Below are 24,662 nucleotides of genomic sequence, written 5' to 3' on the forward strand. Positions count from 1 at the left end.
AGGATGAGATAGGTGGATGGGTAGGGAGTGGTACGTACTTCCAGAATCAATCAGTTAGAAAAAATAAAATATCTGTATTTTCAATAAATTTATTTTTTTCTAATCTTCAGATAAAAGAAAGCTTTTCCATGAAAAACACTCAGATTATGTATCTGTCTCACTGACTGATTATCAAATGTGATATAAATAGCCAAATGTACTGAATGAAGAATCAGAGCCAGTCACATCATAGAAACGGAATCTCTGTGGCCTTCTATTATCATCATGAGTAACAAGTTATTACAACAGTTTAATCATGGAGTTAATCAAAATTTCTCTGTTAACACATTGAAGGCTTTCAATCAAATATATAACTTTGCTGAAATGAAGAAATGTTCCCAGTATAAACTGGACGGTACTGATAAATTAGTGCTTTGCCCTCTTCAACATCGGATTCAAAATGGTGATTGTTTTTCCGAGCTGCAAGAAAAAGAAAGCGCTAATTTTTAAAAAGATAGGATACAATTTTCAAAAGGCTACTTTAAAATATTTCTTCCTATAATCAGCCTTATTAAGTGGGATAATACCAGCAAAAAGGAGAAACGTCTTACCAAATTTCCCCCAAATGAAGCAGCACCTGATTTGGAGTACAGCCTTCCTGACAGCAGCCGTGCCTACCCCGCACCAGACCCCACGTGGTGCTCACTCCCCCTCCATTCAAATGTCTACTAGGTGCCTACTGTGTGCATGGCTTGATGCAGGGCCTGGGGATGGCGACATCCACAAGGCAAGGTCCTAACGCTCAAGAAGTCTTGTCTAGTCAACCACACAGAAGTTTTTATAGGCTAATCAGGAAGACACTTCAAGAGGATGGAGACACTGGCAAAGCTGAGGTTGGGGAGAAGGGAGGCATCTTCCCCAGGTAAGGCAGAAATCTGAAAAGCAAGGAGGCACAAAGAAGTCGCACGGCTAAACTTCAGGTGTGAGGGGGTGAGGGCTCAGACTTTACCCTAAAGTCAAAATAAGGTAAATACAGGCTTCCGTGGCATTTTTAGAAAGAGGGATGCTGGACAATGAAGGCCACGTAGCCGTTCCTGTGATACTGCTGCAGAGAGCCTTGCTCTGCGCCCTGCTGTCCTCATTTACTCCTACACACACGACATGGAGATGTTTCTTGGGACTAACACTACACACGGGAGAACTGTTTTTTAATTTGGGGCTTTTGTAATGAAACGACCCATTCAACGGAGCACAATTCTAAACCACAGTGAACTCAGGAGGAAGCACTTTACCTGCGAGTGTGGACGGAGGGTTGATAAAACCTCAGGGCAAGCGTGAAGAGAGGATGCAAACAAAGCTCAGGGAAATCCTCCCGGGGCCGCGACTTGCCAGAGTGACGCCCTATCCCTTGCAAGTTGTGTTCGTAGCTCTGTCTTACACCCGTATCACTCAACTAAAACTCAAGCATCTATAACCAAATTCTCAGTTTCCCCACAAACATAACATAGCATGACTGTGTCTGTGTTTTCATCATGAAAAAGCAGGCAAAGCGTATTAACTTTCTCCAATGTGCCAATACCTACAGATAGGCAGCCTTAAGACCACAGACTGATGAGCATAGAGTCAATTTACATAATTGTCTTGGAAAAGTAAGATCTAATTCTCAGAGAATGTCATAATTAAATCATTATCCCTAAAAAGAGTAGTTGGAGGGGAATCTAAAAAAAAAAAAGCACTCAAGGAAACAAAACAAAACAATCTTTATGCTGTTGTTCAGGAAATCAGCCCACTTTAGACTGTACAGTACTGTTAACTGAAATAACTGTCCTGGTTTGATTTGAATGACTAATATCTCAATTTCAGGGCCTTCACATGAATTAGTTTTTTAAAAAGTTAAACCTACAGAACATTTATAGAGTAAAAGTACACAGAAGTTCAGATGAGGGCAATTTCCTTCAAAACCACACTAGGGTGACAAAATTATAACCCCTGCCCCGTATTACCTTCAGCCACAAAGAACTCCGCTAAATAAAATGCAGCCCTCACAGCATTAGGTGCATGAGAAATGCCTTTTAAGTTTCCCCACTCATAAGGAGCTTTCTCTGGATGCCACTGGACACCATATACTGGATACTGGTATCCTGCACAAAGAACATAGACTGGTGAGTATTAAGTAGTAACAATGGTCAGGGATGTTACTTACAATTAAATTATGTTTTACATCCTGTGTAAAACATTATTTTTATAACACCCAATGTCAGACGAAATTAAACTGTGCATTCTCTCAGACACAAACAATTTCAGTTAATAGTCAATGTGAAAGTTCACAATACAATGTTTCACTGACTTATAACCTTTTATAATTTGAAATATGATTCCGTTTACTAGGTGATCAGAGTAGAGAGAAATAACTGAGACTTTGAATATATCCCAGCTTAGCAGTCAAGTGCACATCTGATTGGTCACAAGTTTCTTCTACAACTCTCTTCCCCCCACTTCATACTGCATTTTCATCCCCTCCTATAATGACATTCACATGAGCATGAACTACGCCAGCATCTTTAGTGTCCTTTTACGTAAGTCTCAGGCTAAACTGTGTCTCTCTCGCTCAGTCTACGGAAAGGTTCATGGTTTCATGCTACCAATTTTTAAATAGTTTTTAAAAGTTTAAATTTGGTGTGGAAGACTTTTGGTAATGTACTTCACTTATTTTTAGAATTCTTAAATATCTTTATATACAAAAATGATACTATCCCTAGGATTTACTCCAAAAACTAAGCTGGTATGAGGAGAAAATAGACATGAAACAAGAATGGCCACATAAATGTGATAGTGGTTGAAATTAGAAAAAGGTACCCAGGGGATCATTATCTTACTCTCTCTACTTCTAAATATGGTTTTAAAATTCCATAATTTAAAAAAATATGTATAATATTTACCTTCTGAGAAATATCTATACTCATCTCTTTTTCTCTTCACATATGCCTTTCCTCATTTTAATTGAAAAAAAATCCTCCCTCTATTATTTTTGCTTTGAAATTATAACCCTGACTACCATGGGGAGATACTTAGAGAAATGAATTATCCAAAAGTTGAGATATCTAGGGAAAAGGGCACTGCCCTCATATCCCCTGAGATTCTGCTGAGAGAGATCACGTCAGAAGAAGGAAGCCTATTTTATCCTAGGCTTCTTCAGTCTAGATTCACAAGAGGAAACAACCTACCAGCAAGCAGCTCCGGTCAGTCTACTCCATCCCTCCCCACTGCGCCCCTCCCCCCCTCCCTCCTTCTTTGTGACGTACTCTCTTTCTCTGTCTTGAACCACATGTGATGCCACCAGCAGGAGACCCGTGGGCTGGATGACCAGGAAATTAACTGTTACACATAGGTAACTGAAAGGCAGATCTTCTAATGTATTTCTTTGAGATATTAAAAGTATTATTTAGAATAAGAAATACCCTAAGTGGTGGCGCAGTGGTTAAGAATCTGCCTGCCAATGCAGGGGACACAGGTTCAAGCCCTGGTCCGGGAAGATCCCACATGCCGCGGAGCAACGAAGCCCGTGCGCTACAACTACTGAGCCTGCGATCTAAAGCCCAAGAGGCACAACTACTGAGCCCACGCACCACAACTACTGAAGCCCACGTGCCTAGAGCTCGTGCTCCGCAACAAGAGAAGCCACCGCAATGAGAAGCCTGCGCACCGCAACGAAGAGTAGCCCCCGCTCGCCGCAACTAGAGAAAGCCTGCGTGCAGCAACAAAGACCCAACACAGACATACATAAATACATTAATTAATTAAATTTATTTAAAAAAAGAAATACCCTAAGTGATAAATTGTAATAAATATTTTTCAGATAGATATATAGATAGATGAATGGATAGGACGGAGATACACACTGACATTCAGAAACAAGTTGAGATTTACTCTTTTTTTGTAAACTGCGTCAATAAAAGATCAATGCAGGTTCCTGACAACTCTAGGAATCATGCCCTGGCTCACTGATTTAGAACAAAATATCAAGAACAGGAAGGAAATGTGCAAACAGGATCATCTCAAGTGTTTCTATCCAGTAGGTGTCAGAAAACTTTCGGAAGATAAAAATTTCAAATGAGCCTGGTATGATGACATAGCCAGGAACAGAACCAACATGAAGTCCTATTCCCTAATTTCCAAGCCAAAACTCTTTCATTTAAATAATTACTCATCTATTCAGCATCTACTGAGATTTCCATAAAGTCCTGGAAACACAAAGAATGACAGAGTCCCAGCTCTCAGTGACTCTTAGCCTAGGAGGAAAGATAGAACATGAGCAAGTAACTGCAAAGAGACATTCCTAGGACGTGCAGAGCAAGTATAAAGCAGGAGCACTGAGGATGTGGAGAGAAAGGATAACGGGCAGGGATGGGCTCCAGGAGCTGCCCACTGGCCTGAGCTCTTAAAGCTAGCTAAGAGGTCATCAGCAGAAGGGAATGCGGAGGAAGGAAAGCTTTTCAGAGGAGAGGAAAGAACCTAAGGAAAAGCACAGGGGCAAGAAGTGCTGCTCTGTGGAGGGCTGTGTGCACTGAACAGGGTGCATGGAATCCAGGCTAGCGATGAAGGCGGGGCAGACCATGAGTAAATGACTGGGAAATCCAGACTCCACCCTCCAAGTGCTGAAGCGCCAGTGAGGAGCTTTCTCCCCAAGCAATGTGGTCAGACTGGAATCTCGGGGCACTGCTGGTGACCAGCTGGAAGGCAGGTTTGTGCAACAGTTAGGAGTTCCTGCGGCAACACAGGTGGCAGGTGGTTTATGCTGAAGTCGGACAGGAGGAATAGAGAGATTTGGGAAGAAGAATTCCCAAGAAAGATTTGGGAAGTAGAAAGTGGCATGGACTTCTTAGATGTGGAGGATGAGGGCAGCCCACACTAGATGATGTGGTGAATGACAAGGCTGTCAACTCAAGTAAGAAATACAGGAGGGGACAGGGTTAGAGAGATACGTTCAGAGTGGTTCACTTCAGACTGGATTCATCAGCCTTCCCAGAATTCCGGGGAGGTGGTTTCTGAACCTTCAGACATCTGACCTCCCCCAACAGGAGAGCCAGTGACATGGCCACAACCTGTGAATAGCGTGAACTACTTCCGCTTCATCCCAGTTAATTCCAGTCCAGTGCTCGGGCCTCGCCAGTAGCGCCAATCAGTCTCACCAGCTGAAAGACCACCTACTGCTTCTGCAAGCTCTCATTCATGGTATTTTGCTTCCTTGTGCACTTGTGATGTTTTGGCTATGAACCAATCACTTTCCTTAAAACCTCATATGGAAACTTCTTAAAGTCCCGGATAAATGCAGGTTCCTCCGGAGAGCACTACTGATATTTGTTTCTGCCACGCACGTTGAGGCACTATCAGTCCGAGATAACTTCAAACACACTTTTTGACTTAAGATGTGCCGAACTTCCCAGTTAGTATAGCGCGGGCCACACTAGACCGGCCTGTCATGAAAACACTCGAGGCTTACTGATTTACCAGCCCACCCCCTCAGCGCTACGGTTCAGGATGGCAAACTCTCCCTGCAGTTCTGCAGGCAGGAGTCACTGAGGGTCCAGCCTTCTGCGTCCTGCTCCATGGGGGTGCTCTCCAGGGAGGGGGCTCCTGGGCTTCATCTCAAGCGCTCCTGACTCAGTAATAAGACTGATTTAAACACTCCACTTACCTCCTGCGGTTTGGGGCCTGAATACCCTTACTGTCACTTTATCAATGTATTTACTTAGGAAGATGTTTTTCCGTATGTCAATCACATTTTTTGCGTTGTCTGCAGCACGTACTTAATCTGCAGTATTGCTAGAAACAGAAATCACTTTCTCCATTTATTTCTTCATCCACTCTCCCCTTACTCTTCACTTCCCTGTTTCATCACCCTATCATAGAAGGTGACCCAGGTAAACCACAACTGATTTGGAACATGGGCAAAACAGGTCTCCTGTCTCCAAAAATGCCCTAACTTCTAACTTCAGTCCCCAAAGTAACATGAGGTTATTCATAAGAGAACTATAAAATCAAAATTAATAAATATAATAAGTAAAATAAAGTGTACATCTGCAGTGATACATACCTTCCATTGTTGAAATAAACTCAATATAGCCATCTGTATTTGTAGTTAATATATTGAAAAACGCCTTTAACTTTTCATTCATTGTAAAATTCTAAAGTACAAAAATAAGAACAAAATAATTACTTCTGTAGTAAATCTAAATGCATTAATTTCATTGCGTTATCAATGTGATACCTTCACAGAGAGGCTCCACATGTGGAAATTTGCAGTCAGAGGTTCTCTTGCTAATGACAGCAACAAGTCAGCAGGAAAATTCTGGAACATTCTGCTCTGCAGTGGACCTGAAATAATTGAAGCATAAAAAGAAATAATTTAAACACACAAAAAAATACAATCCATTGAAGTCACTGATCTACAGCCAGAGAGAGGCCATTGTTAAGACATAATCAAGATGACTAAATGATATGCAAACATATCGTTTCCACAGAAGTATTCTAGTCAAGCACAAAATAAGTTTAACACACAATTCCAAATATGTTCCATACTTAAGTACTTTTCTTCTAGAATTGTAACATGAATAACTGACATTCTTCAGACGGGATAATGAGCAGGCTGGTCATAGAGTAAGCAGAGCATTTTGAAATGGGTTCTCTAGACGGCACTGAAACAGAGGTAAAATTTTCCATATGTGTATATATTTGTTTACTCAGGAAACGACCCAGAACTTTTAACACATCTTCAAAGGTATCTGGGACTTAAACGGTTAAAAATACCAACAACGTAGGAAAAAACACTAACCAGGCCAAGATAATTCTACTCACTAAATAGATCAAAAGAAGCAATTTACCTCAATGAAGGCTCTGGACTCTGACACAGACATACACCAGCAAAGGGTTAAGAAAATCCTGATGGTGTTCAAGGCCCTAATGCCAGCTGTCCCTAAATGAACCCCTCATTCACGATGCAATGGCTTCCATTAGAATCCCAGAGCCCCACATGATAAAAATCCGCTGATACCTTACTTCAGCGGATTTCATTCCTTTTTTTGTATAAACTCGGTTTTAACCACATACAACCAAAAGAGACTGACCTAATACATACACCTCCCACAGGATTCTTGCAGTAATTAAGTGAGATAATGTGAGAAAGAGCTTTGAAAAGTATAGAGCATTTTATAGATTCTATGTATAACAACTACTACTTTCTATCCAAAATCCTTATGAGAACAGGAGTGGTTGGTAGCATTCAATTCTGATGATTCAGAAATCAAGTAACCTACAAGAATCATTATCTATTTACACAGATTGGTAAATAAAGAATTTGTCTGGTCTTTGTCCTGGGTTCCTGACTGGGAGCTTTTAAACCCTTGGAATCTCCTGACTGATAGGTGTGTCTTTGTAATGCTAATGAGGTGACACAAGGTGGCCCCTGGACAGCTTCAGGATGAGGTTGGTTATCAGAAAAACTAACCACGTGATTATAGCAGGTCTGACTTTACCTGGCTATGTAGTGCAATGGACATGCATTGGACTTCTAGAGTAGGTCTGACTTTGAGCTAGCCTGATCTCCAGGGATGAGACAAGGACTGGAGATTGAGTTCAATAACACGGCCAATGATTTAATCAACCATTGCCTTCACAATAAAGTCCCGATAAAAACTCTGAGGACCAAAGCTCACCGGGGCTACAGGGCTGGTGAACATATTGATGTGTCAGGAGGGTGACGTGCCCTGACTCAACAGGGAGAGGGCAAGAAGTTCTATATTCCCTCACAGACCTTGTCCCATGTGGATCCTTTACAGTAAAACTCTTTATTGCAAACATAGCACTTTCCTGAGTTCTGAGAGTCATTCCAGTTAATTATTAGACCTGAGGGGGATTGTGGGAATCCCAAGATTCATGGCCAGCTGATCAGACGTATGGGTGGCCTGGGGGTGTGACTCATGGCTGGTATCAGACATAAGGGCAGTCTAGTCACGGAGATAACCTTTAACTGGAGTCTGTGCTAACTCCAGGTTGTTAGTACTAGAATGGAATTGCAGTGCACCCTAGCTGGGATCGGAACAGAGTACACAGCCAAGGGAAAAATGCTGACTATAATAATAATAGCTAACATTTATTAGAGTAATATCTAAAGTGCTTATCAGAGTACCTGGAAAACATTATCTTATTTAATCCTCACAAAAAAAATCCTAAGAGGTAAACGCTTTTACAAATCAGGAAATTAAAGCTAAGAGAGGTTAAATGATTCCCCAAGGCAGAAGTGACAAAGCTAGGACTCAAAACCAAGTCTGATTTTAGAGTTTTTAATCATGCACTGTCCTGACGTCACTAGAAGCAATAAGTTATCAACGTTCAAAATTCCTTAAGCCAACTTTATAACTCAGCACGAAAAGTGATCATTCACATCTTCAGCCTGTGTAAATAATTTAAAAATTAACAAATGTTATGAACATTTTTTTACTCTGATATTTGCAACTTACTAATCCTGCCCATTTAATATTTTTTTAAGGATCAAAAGAGAATTCTTACCTCTAGTGAAGTTCAGTGGCATTTTAATTCCAACAGTATCTGTGAGGGTTAATAAGCTCTCTCCACTGACCAGATACGTAAGCTCTTCAAATCCAAGGCAGGTCCCCCACGTGGGAAAATAGTCTCCTTTATCAAAACCCTGTGCAGAATAAAGAGAAAACTAAGCTTACTCAAACTTTTCAAAATAAAAATTATACATTTGGCTTGTCATACAAGATTGGCACCTGAGGTATACATGGATTTCTAAGGAGTTTTCCAGGATCAAGAGTAGTAGGCTATCACTTTCTCTCTCTTCTATCAGTAGGATATCACCTAATTTCTCTTAGATCAAGCTCCCACATAATAGTTCAGGTTTAATTAACCAAACTATCCAAACTCAGTTGTGCTGGGAAAGATACAGACATTTGCCAGTCAACTACCAAACAACACATGTAACATTCAGGGACTGTAAATATCAAAGATAATGCTAGGTAAATGCCTATTTATACATTTTCTACAAATCTTGTTGCTTTAAAGGACTGTCCGGTTTTGAACATACTCTGAATGGAAGTCTTTCCTCCATTATCTCAGAAGTTATAGTAACAGCTGCATTATACCACCTTCAGCTAATCAGATTTAAATCAAGTAAAAGCCATGATCTGGAAGGAAAGGAACAGTCGACAAGCAAAAGTAAAATAAAATTTCAGAGAGTAAAAGTTGTCAACTAAAAAAGTACAAATGTACTGGGTTTCTTCAGAGGAAATCACAACAACCAGTGTGACTGGGGGAGAAGCATTCCAGAGACTGAATTTTCTGATCAACCAAAGATTAAACCCATATGTGCCGATAGTTACAAAAATGGGTTTTGTAACTTTTCTAAAAGCAGTGGTTTTCCTGCATAGACTGTAAAATATAACCTAACAGTAACTCATTCTAAATGAGGAAATTGTTAGGGAGTTTTTTTCTGTTCTTCAATGAGAAAAATATAGAACAGCATTAATTTCTATACTTCCTATCTCAAGATAGGATTTTAATACTTTTATATGCAAGTCTGGAAAATTTTATTTTTAGAAGTTAGAATTGTATATGTTATGTTGAAGGGTCTTACTGCATTCACTTACAGTAAACACAAAAGAGGGTTGAACTGTTCTCTCTTTCCATATGCGCACCAAATTTGATTTCTGAACTAAATGTTAAATCCCCACTTGCTGGGACCACGTCTTTTGTTTGTTGTGATCAGCAGAGCAAAGGACACAGAGTGAAACCAAATAGATCTCACAGAAATCACTTCTCAGGGCTTCTTCATCAGGGCCTGTGGACCCCAGTGGCTACAGCTAAATGGAAGTTCAAGGTTGCTAAGCTTTTTTCTTTGCTTTGAAATCTTCAAGTAGCTAATTACATTTTTAAAATTTTATTTATTTATTATTTTTGGCTGTGTTGGGTCTTCGTTGCTACGCACAGGCTTTCTCTAGTTATGGCGAGCAGGGGCTACTTTTTGTTGCGGAGCACGGGCTCTAGGCGTGCGGGCTTCAGTAGCTGTGGCACGCGGGCTCAGTAGTTGTGGCGCACGGGCTTAGTTGCTCCGTGGCATGTGGGATCTTCCTGGACCAGGGCTCGAACCCGTGTCCCCTGAGTTGGCAGGCGGATTCTTAACCACTGTGTCACCAGGGAAGCCCTAATTACATTTTTTTAAATAGGCCTTTGGGTCTTATGAGTTAGGTGGTTCCTTTTTTTTTTTTTTTTTTAATTGAACAAGCCAGTTACATGAGTCTCTATATGCAAAGGAAGAGTGGCTTTATAATGTTCATATATATGCTTTCCAAATGCATTTTAAATCACTCATGTTATAAAATTTCAATTTTGTTCGCTAGTTTTTCCAAAAAGTATCCACTGAGCATGTACTAAATACATGGAACCATATGATATGAAATGAGGAATGCCTCGAAGGGTGTCAGAACCATGCAATCTGATGAGACATGAACAGCTAACTTCAAGATATTCTGTCTCTGGGCTTCCCTGAAAAGCTGGCTAAGGCACAAATTAGGGACGGGGTAGAAAGAAACAGCCTAAGCAGATCTGAAAGTAGGAGGACACAGAGTATGTGCTGGAAATACCAGCCTGGCTGCAATCACCTGCACAAGCAAAGTCTGGGAAAGGTGAGCCGTGGACACACTATATATCTTGACTCAAAGACTATGAAAGGCTACAGGTCATCGAGCCAAGCCATTAAAAGTTTTCAAACAAGCATCTCATATGCTAAAAGCAGTTTCTTAGGGAAATATTTAAGGTTGGGGGAGATAGTAGGGCCAGCAAGATTAGTTAGAAAATTGCTGTTAACAGTTCAGGGGAGAAATAGCCAGGGTCTGAGCTATGGTGCAAAGGCAGGAGCAGTCTTTTTAGGAGACTAAAAAGAAATCGAGGGGCTCTGCAAGTCACTGCACGGAGAGGAGATGAGAATTAACAACACATGAACAGGGACTTCCCTGATGGCACAGTGGTTAAGAATATGCCTGCCAATGCAGGGGACACAGGTTCGAGCCCTGGTCCAGGAAGATCCCACATGCCGCGGAGCAACTAAGCCCGTGCGCCACAACTACTGAGGCTGCATTCTAGAGCCCATGAGCCACAACTACTGAGCCCACATGCCACAACTACTGAAGCCCACGTGCCCAGAGCCCGTGCTCTGTAACAACAGAAGCTACTGCACTGAGAAGCCCACGCATGGCAATGAAGAGTAGCCCCGCTCACCGCGACTAGAGAAAGCCCGCAGGCAACAACAAAGACCCAACGCAGCCAAAAAAAATAATTAACAAAAAAAACATAAAACGCAACACATGAACAATGCCCAGTAAATAATGAAGACAGCTTACTCAGCCACCATGAGGGCCTGGTTCACGTTAATGAGCTCAAACAGAGAGGGCCGGCCAGCAGGGCTCTGAAGGCTCCCTGGAGCCCAGAATTAAATGAAGCACAGAGAAAATGGGCAAGAGCTGCCACTGGCTGGAAAAGAACAGGCACTTCAAAAGTTAAAGGTGTGGGCTTCCCTGGTGGCGCAGTGGTTGAGAGTCCGCCTGCCGATGCAGGGGACACGGGTTCGTGCCCTGGTCCGGGAAGATCCCACATGCTGCGGAGTGGCTGGGCCCGTGAGCCATGGCCGCTGAGCCTGCGAGTCTGGAGCCTGTGCTCCGCAACGGGAGAGGCCACAACAGTGAGAGGCCCTCATACCGCAAAAAAAAAAAGTTAACGGTGTGATGAGACTAGGGTAATTGTGCAGGAAGTATTACCACATGCTCAAAAAAAGAATTATCCTCGTGGAAAATTACAAAAACTCACCTGGAATAATAAGAAATAACTGAGGCTTACCTGTATGGCCAACTTGTAAAATATTTTGGCCACGCGGGCGTAACCTGACTTCATGAGGTTAACACTTCCTCCAGGGAAAAGGATCCTGAAACAACATCAAACAGGGTGCATTTCAACCCCTCCCCACTCCCAGAAAATAAACAATCTTTTTATTTTAAAACATCTTTTCCTTATTACATAAGCAGCAAGATCATTAGAGAAAATGAGAAAAATTAGGCAAAAAGAAAATACAAAATATTTATAATCCCACCCATTTGTAAACTATTGCAGTTAACAATGCACTTGTGCATATTCTACCAAACCTCTTGGATAAACAAGTTTATTTTTGAAATAGAGTGCGGATAAATTAAAGTAAAATAAATGGGGGGAGGGGAGGAGAGTACACACAGCTAGAAATCAAGTAGAAATAAAATTCCAAGTATAGCTAGGTTTAAATTAAGATGATCAGAGATGTCAAAATCAGTTGCAGGTCCATAATCATGAGTCAGGCTTACCTCACAAAAAAAATCTGTTTTAACAATAAAGAACAAACTAGTCATAAAAATATAGTAGGCTAGAATTAAACATCCATGGAATTTTAAATTTATTATTATTACCCTGAAATCTCTCCAGAAATAAGAATGGTGTTAGAAAATTTTGAAAAAGAACACAATTACCATTCTAAAAACATTCTAGGAAAAAAAAGGGGAGAGTCACAGACATTTGACTTTATTTTACTCTACCCATAAAGGAGAGAGATAGAAAAATATTTAAGTTTTCATATCAACTTTTTAAACTAACTCTAAAAAGCTCTTAAAGTAACTAAGCATATTCAAAAGAGATTAATCCAACAAAGGTTGGATTAAATATATTAAAAATTTTGAAAATACTTAAATATGAATTTGAGATATGTGAAATATCACTTTTGAGACTGTGTTCATTCAGTAATAGGTATTAGCCCACAGAGACAAAGATGGGTAATTTTTGCTGTTAGTAGGATCATGGTCTAGTAGGAAATATATAAACTATAAGGCAGAACATCTGCCACAAAACCAAGCAGAAAACCCTACAGTTTAAAGTGGCTTAATGAAGACTCATTAGCAGTTCTCCCTTTTCACTGACTCAGTATTTAAAAAGCTGCCTCTGAACAAACTTGGTATGTTTAATCTCAAAGTCCATTCATAAAGTAAAACTTGACTGTCCCTCTCGGTTGACAAACTCCTTCAAAGCAAGGCTCTGCCTTTTCATCTCTGCAAGCCCTGCGCCCCCCCTCCCCCCCACCCCGCCAAATAAAAACTGCATACAAGGCTCAGTAAAGGTGTTTCTGAAGTGGCATTAGAGTCCTGCTCGTTGTCTGCTGTATATTTTTGAGGTTCTACCATATACTCTCTCCTGGACTTATTTATCTTTGTCCATGCTAAAGTACCCTGCATATAACAGGCATTGTAAATGTTTCACTAAATTGAACTAACTTTACTGTAAATATTTACTGATCCAAACTGAGGTGAATACAAACGACTGTTTTGAACATAGCTTTTTTTAAAAAAATAGTAATAAATGAACAGTTTTCTAAAATTTTTAAAAAGTTCTTTTTATAAAAGCTTTACAGTAAAATAGACTCCCTCCATCCCACTCCTGATCAGAAATAACCACCATAATGGGACTTCCCTGGTTGCTCAGTGGTTAAGAATCTGCCTTCCAATGCAGGGAACGTGTGTTTGATCCTTGGTCAGGGAACTAGATCCCACATGCATGCTGCAACTAAGAGTTCGAATGCCACAACTAAGGAGCCTACAAAGCCACAACTAAGGAGCTCACCTGCTGCAACTAAGACTCACTGCAACAAAAATTAATTTCCAAAAAAGCTGGGTGTTCTCTAAAAAAAAAAAAAAGAAGAAAAAAGAAATAACCACCATTAAAATTTGTTATGTTAACCTCATATATGTTTTACATATCTCCTCACCCCAACTTTAAAAACAAAAGTAAATGGTAGTATACACACCACTATGTGCCTTGCTTCTTATCACATGGTTCACAGAACAATAGTGATTCGGGGCAACATCTATAGATAGTCTCATTTTTCACCTGTGTATAATATTCTATTATATGCATATAAGCTATTTTTTTAATCCAATTCCCAACTGATGGACTGTTGGATGGGTTCTAAAACAGAAGTATTTCAAACAATTCTACAATGCATATGTTTGGGCCTAAGTCTTCACATAAGGGGGGATTATATTTTTCTTTCCCTTTTATTATATTTTTTACTGAAGTATAGCTGATTTACAATGTTGTGTTAGTTTCAGGTATACAGCAAAGTGATTCATTTTTTTATACATATATGTATGTATATGTATGTATGTACATATATCCTTTTTCAGATTACTTTCCCTTATAGGTTATTATAAAATATTGAGTATGTTCCCTATGCTATATAGTAGGTCCCTGTTGGTTATCTATTTTATATATAGTAGTGTGTATATGTTAAAAGGGGTGATTATATTTGTAAAATAAAATTCCTTCTGAAGGGTTTCCTGGGTCATATGGTATGTGCATTTTTAATTTCAATAGATACTGTAAATCTGCCCCCAAGGGCTTCCCTGGCGGCACAGTGGTTGAGAGTCCGCCTGCTGATGCAGGGGACACGGGTTCGTGCCCCGGTCCAGGAAGATCCCACATGCCACAGAGTGGCTAGGCTCGTGAGCCATGGCCACTGAGCCTGCGCGTCCCGAGCCTGTGCTCTGAAACGGGAGAGGCCACAACAGTGAGAGACCCACGTACCGCAAAAAAAAAAAAAAAAAAACTGCCCCCAAAAGACTATATAACTTACATCCTGATGGAAGAAATTTTCACCTATTGAGGTATGGGGACATCATCCTGGCTTACACATGATTTGGCTTGAACTTTATGCTAACTAGAACAGCCTATCTTATGGTGCATCAAACAAGTGCTGTACAACTGCTTTAACCACTAAGGAAATAATGCATTATCCAGAAATTTCAAAAAAGTCCACTTTGAAGACAGGGATAAATGTCTCCCCTTCCTATGACGCCCATGCTAGTAGTCCTTCAAAGACCAGACACCAAGGTCATGCCGACTCGCTGTATATGTGCTAATCTGTCTGTCAAAACCTTGAAGGAATGTACCCCTGTTGTGTTTGATGTACGTTCTTTGCTCTGTCAAGATATAAAACCGTGTTTTCCCAGAGCACTTTCTTCCTGGGCTATAGTCCTCCATTTGGCTCAAATAAAACTCTCTTCTATTCCTTAATAACTGTTTATTGATTATTTGGAACAACAACTCCTGTAAGTAAAGGATAAGAACACTGTTTCCTCACAGCCTCACCACAGAGTACGAGCACATTTTCTGCTCTTTGCTGACTTGATGGTTTTTAATTGCTATAATTAGCTTTCCTCTAATTGTGAGTAATGTTGCACATTTTTTCATATGATTAAGAGGGTTTTTTTTTTCCTGTGAGCTAAGCAATCATATCTTTTGCGAAGAAGCTGGAGGATATAAAACTTTTTTCCAAGTTCTATCCAAGTTACCTTCTGAAAAATAACCAATTAATATTCTCATTCTTAAGACTTATACATCCCCTAAGCAAGCAGTATGCCACGGCCTCCAAAGTGGCTTCAAAACATTTAAGACAAGCATTAAAAGAATAAAGACTATGTTGCACATTAAAAAAAATTGTATGTTGCCTACTGTGTAACATTTATTTCTTAACCTGCCTTTTCTCTGCAGGACTTCCACACCTCTCGACTCAGAAAACTAATATTACACCACTGTAAGATAGCTACATAGAAACATAATACTAAATTTATATGTACTTCTTTGCATTGCTTAGACCTCCTACACTATATTAAACCAATGTTGGCAACTTACCCATTAATAGATTTGAAAAGCTTTTCATACTCTTCATCTTTAAGATCAAGCCTGAAAACAATAAAAATAATTACAAAACATCCATTTCCAAAACTTAAGAAGAAAAGCAAGCCTCTAAATGAAGTCACCACATTAATTTTGAAAAGCCGGGTGAAAAATAATTCTTAAATACTGGACTACATCACTCCTCTGCCTTCCTAGAGGCATTTTTTTCAAACTACGCGAAAGCCACATACTTATATCCTTGTTTTGCTAATCAGACAAGTAAACATGTTTTCCTCTGGTCTAATGTAATTTGATATTGTGAGGTACGTGTTAATATGCAAAACATTAAAGACTACGAGATTTGGGTACCAGTAATTTCTCTGCTAGCCAAGATAAAAAAAAAAAAAGGTAAGGATATTCCATAGTTTTAAGTAAAGACTGAGAGATTTATTAGCATACCTATCTTAACTACAGGAAGCTTTGGCAAAAAATATAAATGCCAAGTCCCTGCTTCAACCCACCCCTACCGCCAACTGCAAAGGTCTCGGAACTACTGTGTATTCACAAGTCAGAAGAGTTCAGATCTAGGTGGTACAGACTGCATGCAGGTCCCTATAGATGGGCCTAATTTGCCCAGGTAATTATTCTGAAGTTCCCTTCATCAAACATCTGGTAAGGCTTTCCTAAATCACCACGTTATTGATGATTTTATTCCCTTCTCCAGAGAAAACCCATGGGATTAGTCTGTGACAACTAGCTACAACCTTGAATTATGTCACGGTAAGACAGGTTACTCTTCCAGAAGTTTGACAGAATGAAAGAACAAGGGAAAAGAGCATCCTATTTATGAATTCCTGCAAGATCTGTTCTACGTTTAGCAGTCTTCTGGTTGTATAAGAGAATAAAAAGGCATAATGCCTTCTCAACCTGCCGAAAAAGAAATAGGCAAATATCAACCACAGTCCATTTCTGCCCCACAGGAAAGTTTTAGAGGGCGTTAGGACACTTCTCCCATTATTAAGGAGATACCTATGATGCCCAGAACATAGCTGTGCTTTGCCAGAAAACTCCTCTAGGCTCTCCTCTAAGCCCAAATAAGCTGTGCTGTTCAGAAATTCATAATAATCCTCCTCTGGCAGAGAGCCACAAAGCAGTGGGTGACACTGCAATGGTGCTTACCACTATCTTAAATAGAGGATAAATGGGCAGGTGGCTGTGACTTGGGAAGTGACAGGAAGATGAAATGTGAGTCCCAGTATTCTGCCAGTTCAATCTCCCCAGATTGCGTCAACAAAGAAGGAACCAGCAGGGACCCAGAATCTTCCCCATGGATATTTAAACCAGAGGGCCAACTACCACCATGAGGAACCAGAATAGATTCAGATGGCTCGGCTGCACTTCAGGAGCTCCTACCAGCTAGCCATGCAGCCTGGCCCCAGTCACTTCAGTCATTCTAAGTAAATGGCTCCCCCATTGTCCATGACTGAATTTTCGGGCCCTGTTTATCACTATTAAGGGGCTTAACTGTTGGTTGGGGGCAGGGGGTGTCATAAACTTAAGCGCCTCAGAGGCCTTGCAGGCAAAACAGACCAGGTCACATTCCTTGAACACAGATGGTGCTTCCATGTTATCAGACTTTCTTGAAACAAAAGACCCTCTCAATACATTCTTTTTAAAGAAAACAGCGAAAGTCTGGCAATGAGGGCAAATGACACAGCTTCAGCAACGTGAAAAGGAGTGACAGGCACTATTGCCAACGGAGAGCACGTGCTCCATTTAAAATGAGCTCCAGATAATTGCCTTCAAAAAAAAACGAAGACGGGCTTCCCTGGTGGCGCAGTGGTTGAGAGTCTACCTGCCGATGTAGGGGACACGGGTTCATGCCCCGGTCTGGGAAGATCCCACATGCCTCGGAGCGGCTGGGCCCGTGAGCCATGGCCGCTGAGCCTGTGCGTCCGGAGCCTGTGCCCCGCAACGGGAGAGGCCACAAGAGTGAGAGGCCCGCGTACCGCAAAAAAAAAAAAAAAAAAAAAGAAAAAAGGAAGCCAAAAATTCAGACTTTTACCAAGTCTTCTGATTTGTACATATTTTAAGCACTGCGTGAATGAAACACATTTTTAAGCCAAGAGCAGCCTGTGGGCAGCGACATGCCAGCTCTCAGGCGAGGGACGCTCTGTGGGTCTCACTAGTCCTGTGGCGGAAGACCATCATAACCTGAGTGCACCGGGCACCTGAGGGCGAAGGCAGCAGACAGAAGGAGGAAGGACACCAGAGACAAACTTCTTCAACTGCTCCAGGATTAGGTCTCCCATCCTCCTCCTTTTCCCTTCTACACTACAGAAGTTGGTCCCCAGCATCCGAAATTCAGAAATGAACCCAATGTTATCGGTGTGATCACTTGTCTCATTCTACATTAGGCAATCCTCTGCAGGTTCCTCTGGGAATTTAGCTGCCATGCGTTACATTGTTGTTATAGGATCACATGATTCTAATTCTGAGCAATATACCTTCAAGTGAACTTGGGGAACCCAAGCTGGAAATTAACCTGAATGCTGACAGTCACGTTTTCAGTATCTCAGTCTTAAGTCCCAGTATTCTACAAATCATCAGTTTCAAAACTTCCCTAGTTTCAAAATTTCCCATTTCAAAACTTCTGTCATTCTCATCTATTCCTCCCTGTGCCCTTTCATTCTATTACTCGTCAGGTCTTATTGATTTTTTTAAAGAATATTTACCCATTGATCCTACAACCACTGCTCTAAGCCAAGCCCTTCTCACTTCACACCTAGCCTACTCACACCTAGCAGCCACCTCTGAACTGGCCTACCTGCCTTTTTACTCTCCACCTCCCACTGTGTTATCAGCACTATGTCCTAAAAGAAGAGCTTGCAGAAAAAGCTTCCAGGATCAAAACTTTGCAACACTGTCCTAAGGACTGTCCAGAGCCTCTGCCTCAGCTCCAAAATGCTGCTGTTATCTGGGTTCCAAATAAGATTTCATTTGAAAAGTTAGAACTGCTGCTAAAAAAACTGAAGGCTAATGTCAAAAGCGAACGTTCATCTTGGAGTAGAGACAGTTAAATGTAAAAGATCAAGCAAAAAGACAATCCTTATGAATCTAAACATAAAACCATTTGGTGGTACCATTCTCAAAACTGTAATATTTGCATTTTTAGTATTAATGTTCTTTTTGAGCAGGACTTTTCTTTGTTATAATTTTTTAATGCGAAATTATTTACAAAAACAAGTTGCCCGGAGCAAATAGTTGTGTTTTGTGTGTGAAATCACTTATAATGGATTAGGTGAGGGTGCTGGAAGACCCTAAAATATAACTAATTTTGGATGATAAGATAATATCAATGCTTACAAGGTTTTTGTTAAAAAATTCAACTCTTTCCAAATCAAAATGACATGCATCATTTATTATCATGTCATGTCATGAATATGACATGAATCATTTTATTATTCTAGGTCATTATACCACTAAAATAATGTACCTCCTTTAAAATTGCAATACCTGTAATTTATACGGACGCAACACTGCTGTATTAGTCATTTCCAAACTTCTAGAGTAGAGGGCAAAGGTGTTTTAAACGTCCTCTTCGAGAACACTCCTTGATTCCCTAAGTGTTTCCTTATCCTAATATTACGGGATGAAGCTGGTGAAGCTGTAGGTGCTTTCACTCCATTACTTTCACGATGTCTGATGAGGATCACCTTTTCTGGGGGTAAAGGTCACTCATTTCATTCTCTGTCGAATACATATGCCACACGTCTAACGATATCATAGACGCACAGAGCTTCACACTTTAAACGACTTAATGAGACTCCTAAGCATTAGATGTTGTGACAAAAATCAGGTGTGATGTTAACACACTTGAATGACGTGATCATAGGAGAGAAAGCATTCATTTTAGAGATAAAAGATAATTTTAGAGATGAAACAGCAGTTGTAGGTTTTATTACTCAGTGTAAAAAATATCGAATCATACCTTATGGGTACAACTCTCGCACCTGCGGACTCCAGATACTTTACATAGGATGCAGCAATATAGTATTTTCCCAGGATTTTCATGTTCTCACTACGGCACCTTTGCATTAATATTCCTAAATTACAAAAAAAAAAAAAGTTTCAGTTTCAAGCAATTTCCTTTTTTCCTGCTCAGAAACGGAAACACATCACCCTAGAAATGTCACTACTCTACTCATTTAATTCACAGAATTAAATATGAAGCTTCTCCTGAAAGCACATCTATAGAATTTGGGGAAGGAGTAGTGGAGGCTGATCTGAGTTTTAAGTAGCCTTCTCTCTTGCCTCGTTAGAGAGGCCAAATAAGCCCCCAAAGTAGGTCTACAATAGCACCAGCCTTTTTCACAAAAGCTAGAATCAACTTCAGAGTACAGATCCTTCAGTCTAGAAGGAGGCCTCTCCCTTCCCACACACACACTCTAAGGCACATCGTTTCCTTGACAACAAAGTAAAGGAGTGAAAATATCTTCTATCCATATCTCTCCAACGTCATCCACACCACCTTAATCCAAGCAACTAATATCTTGCGTCCCCCCGACCCCAGACTATTATAATAGCCCCTTAAAAGGTCTCTCTGCATCCTTTCTTAAACAACTGCCTTCCAACTCCAACCAGTTCTCCACATGGAAAGAAATCTGATGATATCACCATTCACTGTTTTGGCATATATTACTGAATTACACTATATACCAGGCACTGAACTAGGTGCTGGGGACACATGAGTGAACTGAACAAACCGAATCCCTCCTTTGTGGGCTTTAACTCCAGTGTGCGGAAGGGAGAGAAGAGAGGAAACACAGTAAACAAGATCAAAAGGGTAAACAATAGTGTGACGGCTGGTGGTAAGAGCCGAGAAGAAAAGTAAAGCAGCAGCAGAAGGTGTGTGTTTGGGGAAAGAAGGATTGGGTAAGTTCCAGTCTACAGGAAAGAAGAAAGTCTCTTAAAGGCGGTGGCCAGGCAAGTCCTCTCTCTGAAGGCAGAACATGACACTGTCGGCAGGACTTCAGAGAGGTGAGGGAGTCAGCCACATGTGGATATCTGGAGGAAGACGGTTCCAGGGTGAGGGGATAGCAAGTGCAAAGACCCCGAGTCACTTCTGTGCCTGACCCACTGCAAGGAGTGCCTGTGACTAGAGTCCTGTGTTGGCAAGGGGACAAAGTGACAGGAAAGGAAATCAGAGAGAGAGAGAGAGAGAGGGAGAGAGAGATCAAAGCAGCAGGGGGTACCTCCTTGCTTGAGCACTTCGATGGGCTCCTAAACTTTCACATACTCTACAGACCCTGATGCTTGGGCCCACCTACCACTCTGGCTGCCTCTTACCCCTGAAACCTCAGCCCCAGCACAGCACTGGCATCCAGGACACATCAAAACACATCTCTCCGGAGAGGATACCTGTGCCTGTACCGCTCACTACTTCACCATTTGGAACACCTTCCGTGTCTCTGTAGGCCACCTGACAGGCAGGGCCGTCCTTATCAGTCAGTCACCTGTATCCCCAGCTTCTTACAACAACTGGCATTCATCAGGCACTCAGTTAACATATATGCCACATGCCAAACTTTGTTCAGTAAGACTGCTTTTCTCCTCAGGGAGCGGTCAGATCGTCCTTATTAAGGACAATAACAATTTGGCAGGGAAAGAATTAGGGAGTGTCATAGGAAATGCAGTGGTTACAGGGCAGGCAGGGATGAGGTGCCACAAAGGCGGGCAGGGGAAATGTGGACACAAGGTACCAGAAAGGAGGAAAGTACATTAGAGCAGGTAAGTTCCACCAACTTCTCCCCCGCCCCCTCTCCATCCTGGGACAAGAGCTCGGCTATATTCCCGCCCCTCAAAATGGGACCAAAATTCTACCCATACTTTGAGGCCATCTCATGAATTTCGCGGCTTCTTTTCTTGGAATCCTCTGCACTTCTAACTCAGTGCCTTGCACACAGGTGTTCAGTTAACTATGTTGTCTTAACTGATCAGGGTAAGCCAAAAGCTTCCTTATTTTTTCTGTATTTGACCCTGGACTTGTTTCCTAGAAACCACTGTTTCTAGCAAAGGGAAACCAACCACTCCTCTTCCTTCCTTTTTCCCTCCCCTCTGCACCCACAGTTCCCAGCACACTACATGCGATTATACTTTGAGTTAATTCCCCTGGGCGAGTCTAACCACTGTTTTAAGTAGCTTATAAAATAAGGCATTCCGAGTTCCAAATACTGATACACAACACATTTGAAAACTGGGCACAACCAATAAATACATGAAAAAATGCCCATCTACTTTCTATTTAGTTACACAATACAGTGCCCATCTTCGGGGGGGGGGGGAACACACAAAAAACAATACGAAAAGCATAACACTACAGCTAAAATAAGACCGTCTTAACTGTCCACACACAAGTTACTTTCTGCAAATTTAAGATCCGGGCTGATTTCTCCGGGGTTGCTTTCCCCTGCCCAGTATCAAATGTCTATTCTGGCAATGCAAATTGATTTTACTCTCTTTTTAAAACATACATTTGTCGAAAACGAAAAATGACATGCTTCACTTTAACACCGAATAGAATTGCCATTAGGATCACACCAGCCGCTGCTGGCCTCCTCTGCTGGAGATGACAAAGACCAAGGTATACCATTATTTCTTGATTATCTAGCCAATTCGATTTTTATACGTTATAATGCATCGTTCCTCGAAATGCGCCCTCTGCCAGTGAAATTTTAATAAAGATAATGCATGTACAGAATCCATTTGATCAGTAGAAATTCCTAGCTAAGTACAAACAAGAAAACCATCCGCAGGATTCTTCACAGTGCACCTTCCTCCCTTCCAATTTTAAGAGCCTTGGAGTTGAGGAAATCAACGAGGCATTAATTAGCTATATTTCAGCACGATCCAAATGATGGCTTGGCCCCTGTGCTACACAGGAAGGCACACATCCTAACCCTGAACTTGGGTCTTCCAGGACAGGACGTAGCCGCCGGAGCACAGCTGCTGGAAGCGCCCACCGCGGTCCCGGCCCCCGGCCCCCGCCGCCTCCTCACCGATGATGGGCTTCTTGGAGGTGGGGGCGGGAGGAGCGGACAGCCCAAGGCTCGCCGCCCCGCACAGGACCAGGACCAGCACTCTCAGCAGAAGACCCAAGCTCGCCATCGCGCTCGCCGCCTCCCGCCGCCTTTCAAAGGCACTGCCGGCGCTCAGCCAAGTAACTCAACGGCTGACTCCTGGCCGAACCGGGGATTAGGGCGAGGGCGGTGCTCCGTCGCAGGGGCCTATGGGAAAAAGCTGTCCCGGCGCGTGCGCGCGGCTGCCGCGGGGCGGGGCCGGGCGGCTCCTGGGTACCAGAGGCCCCGCTCGCCCCATCAAGGCGCTGCCGGCGCTGCCGGCGCTGCCGCTGGTGCTGCTTCTGCGACCCCGACCCCGCCCTGCACCGCCGCGCCTGCGGAGACTCGGGAAAGTGCCGGGTGGACAAGGGGCGGTCTCCGCGTCCTCGAATCTGCTCTTTCAGTTGTTTTCTCGACGTGACCTTAAGTCACCGAGAACTAACTGGGGCGCCCGGTCCAGCGGTCAAAGGGGAACCGCATGGTCTCTGCCTGACCGAAATGGTAATCTGGCAGCAGGGGAAGCTGACGAGAGGTTCTAGAAGTCGCCTGAGAACTTTGCGCCATCGGCAGCTCCTGCCTAAAATCGTCGGGAGCTGCTAAAATCGTCTTTAGGAAGGCTGGCAGCCAAGTTTGACACCCCAGCGTTCCATACAAAGATGGACGGTGACTTGGGAGGTAATTTCCACATCTTGCCATTTGTGTTCAGGGTCGAGGCTTATGGACGATACGACGGGAAGACGAGGGAAGGACGATGGATGCGAACACGTCCACGGACGCATCGCCCCAGCTCCGAACTGCGTCGGCCCACTGCTGGCATCGCGGCAAAGGGGCAAGGCCAGGCCAGGCCCGCAGACGGTGCCTCCTAACTTCGCTGTTGACCCCAAGCGCAGACTGTCCTACAAACGGGGCAGAAAGGATGAGTTGGGTTCCTAGTCATTAGAAGTCTTTTGAGGCTTCTGTTTAAAATTTTAAAGAGATTTAGAAACACTAGGCATATTTTGGTGGGAAAGTAGAAGAAAGACAGCTTTTTCTTTCTGCGTGAAAACCAAAATGTAAAGATATGGCTTATACTAGGTGAGCGTTCCCACCTATAAGTGTCAAATTCGGAATAAAATTGAAGAGTGTTTGAAAATCAACTCAATGCCAAGTATGGAGGATGCAAAGACGAATTGGACAATGTCTGTTTTCATAAGTTTACAATTTAGTAAGGAAAAAAGAGAACCAGACTTGTGAAGAGAACGTATTTCAAGAAGAGTGAATGCAATATGTAGTCTGGTTTGGCAAGAAAGTAATGCTGCTGTAGAAGGGCATGATGAGTGATAAGCTCCATGGGTGCGGTTAAAGATGTTGTGAAAGGCCCCACATTCTCAGCTGGTTTTGAACACAATTGAACAGAACCTTTGTAAGTGTGAATTTGTGGTACTGGAGAAATTGACTCTCCACGTAGGAAAAAATTAAAGTATTACCTGGCAAAAATACAAAAACTCCAGGTGAGTAAAGATGTAAATGTAAAAGGCAAAATATTATACTTTTTTTTTTTTTTTTTTTTTTTTTTTGCTGTACGTGGGCCTCTCACTGTTGTGGCCTCTCCCGTTGCGGAGCACAGGCTCCGGACGCGCAGGCTCAACGGCCATGGCTCACGGGCCCAACCGCTCCGCGGCATGTGGGATCCTCCCAGACCGGGGCACGAACCCGTGTCCCCTGCATCGGCAGGCGGACTCTCAACCACTGCGCCACCAGGGAAGCCCCAAAATATTATACTTTGATAAGAAAACATAGGAGTGTATGTTCATGACTTCGGTGATC

The 24,662-nt window shown here is 42.2% G+C and overlaps 1 protein-coding gene across 2 annotated transcripts; it reads right to left on the reverse strand.

The window, feature by feature from the left end:
* Positions 1-231: 231 nt before the first annotated feature.
* GGH (gamma-glutamyl hydrolase) lies at positions 232-23,011 on the reverse strand. Of its 2 annotated transcripts, XM_081258146.1 has the most exons (9): positions 22,797-23,011; positions 19,730-19,844; positions 15,754-15,804; positions 11,887-11,971; positions 8,545-8,683; positions 6,248-6,354; positions 6,074-6,164; positions 1,983-2,120; positions 232-459 (listed from the first exon to the last, which is right to left on the reverse strand). In XM_081258146.1, the coding sequence occupies exons 1-9, from the start codon at positions 22,903-22,905 to the stop codon at positions 338-340; spliced, it is 957 nt and encodes a 318-aa protein (XP_081114272.1). In that variant the 5' UTR covers positions 22,906-23,011; the 3' UTR covers positions 232-337. The 2 variants fall into 2 exon arrangements, with proteins under 2 accessions (XP_081114272.1, XP_081114273.1); XM_081258147.1 differs by lacking the exon at positions 1,983-2,120.
* Positions 23,012-24,662: the final 1,651 nt, after the last annotated feature.

The sequence above is a fragment of the Mesoplodon bidens genome (assembly GCF_964165515.1).
Source record: "Mesoplodon bidens genome assembly, chromosome: 16".
Classification (NCBI taxonomy): Eukaryota; Metazoa; Chordata; class Mammalia; order Artiodactyla; family Ziphiidae; genus Mesoplodon; species Mesoplodon bidens.

Bases quoted from the DNA above. Each gene is read 5' to 3' on its own strand.
- GGH (XM_081258146.1), bottom strand. From the start codon at position 22,905: ATGGCGAGCTTGGGTCTTCTGCTGAGAGTGCTGGTCCTGGTCCTGTGC. The intron at 19,845-22,796 runs GTGAGGAGGCGG...TTTGTAATTTAG, and splicing joins CTCCAAGAAGCCCATCATCG to GAATATTAATGCAAAGGTGC. The intron at 15,805-19,729 runs GTATGATTCGAT...TATTGTTTTCAG, and splicing joins GCGAGAGTTGTACCCATAAG to GCTTGATCTTAAAGATGAAG.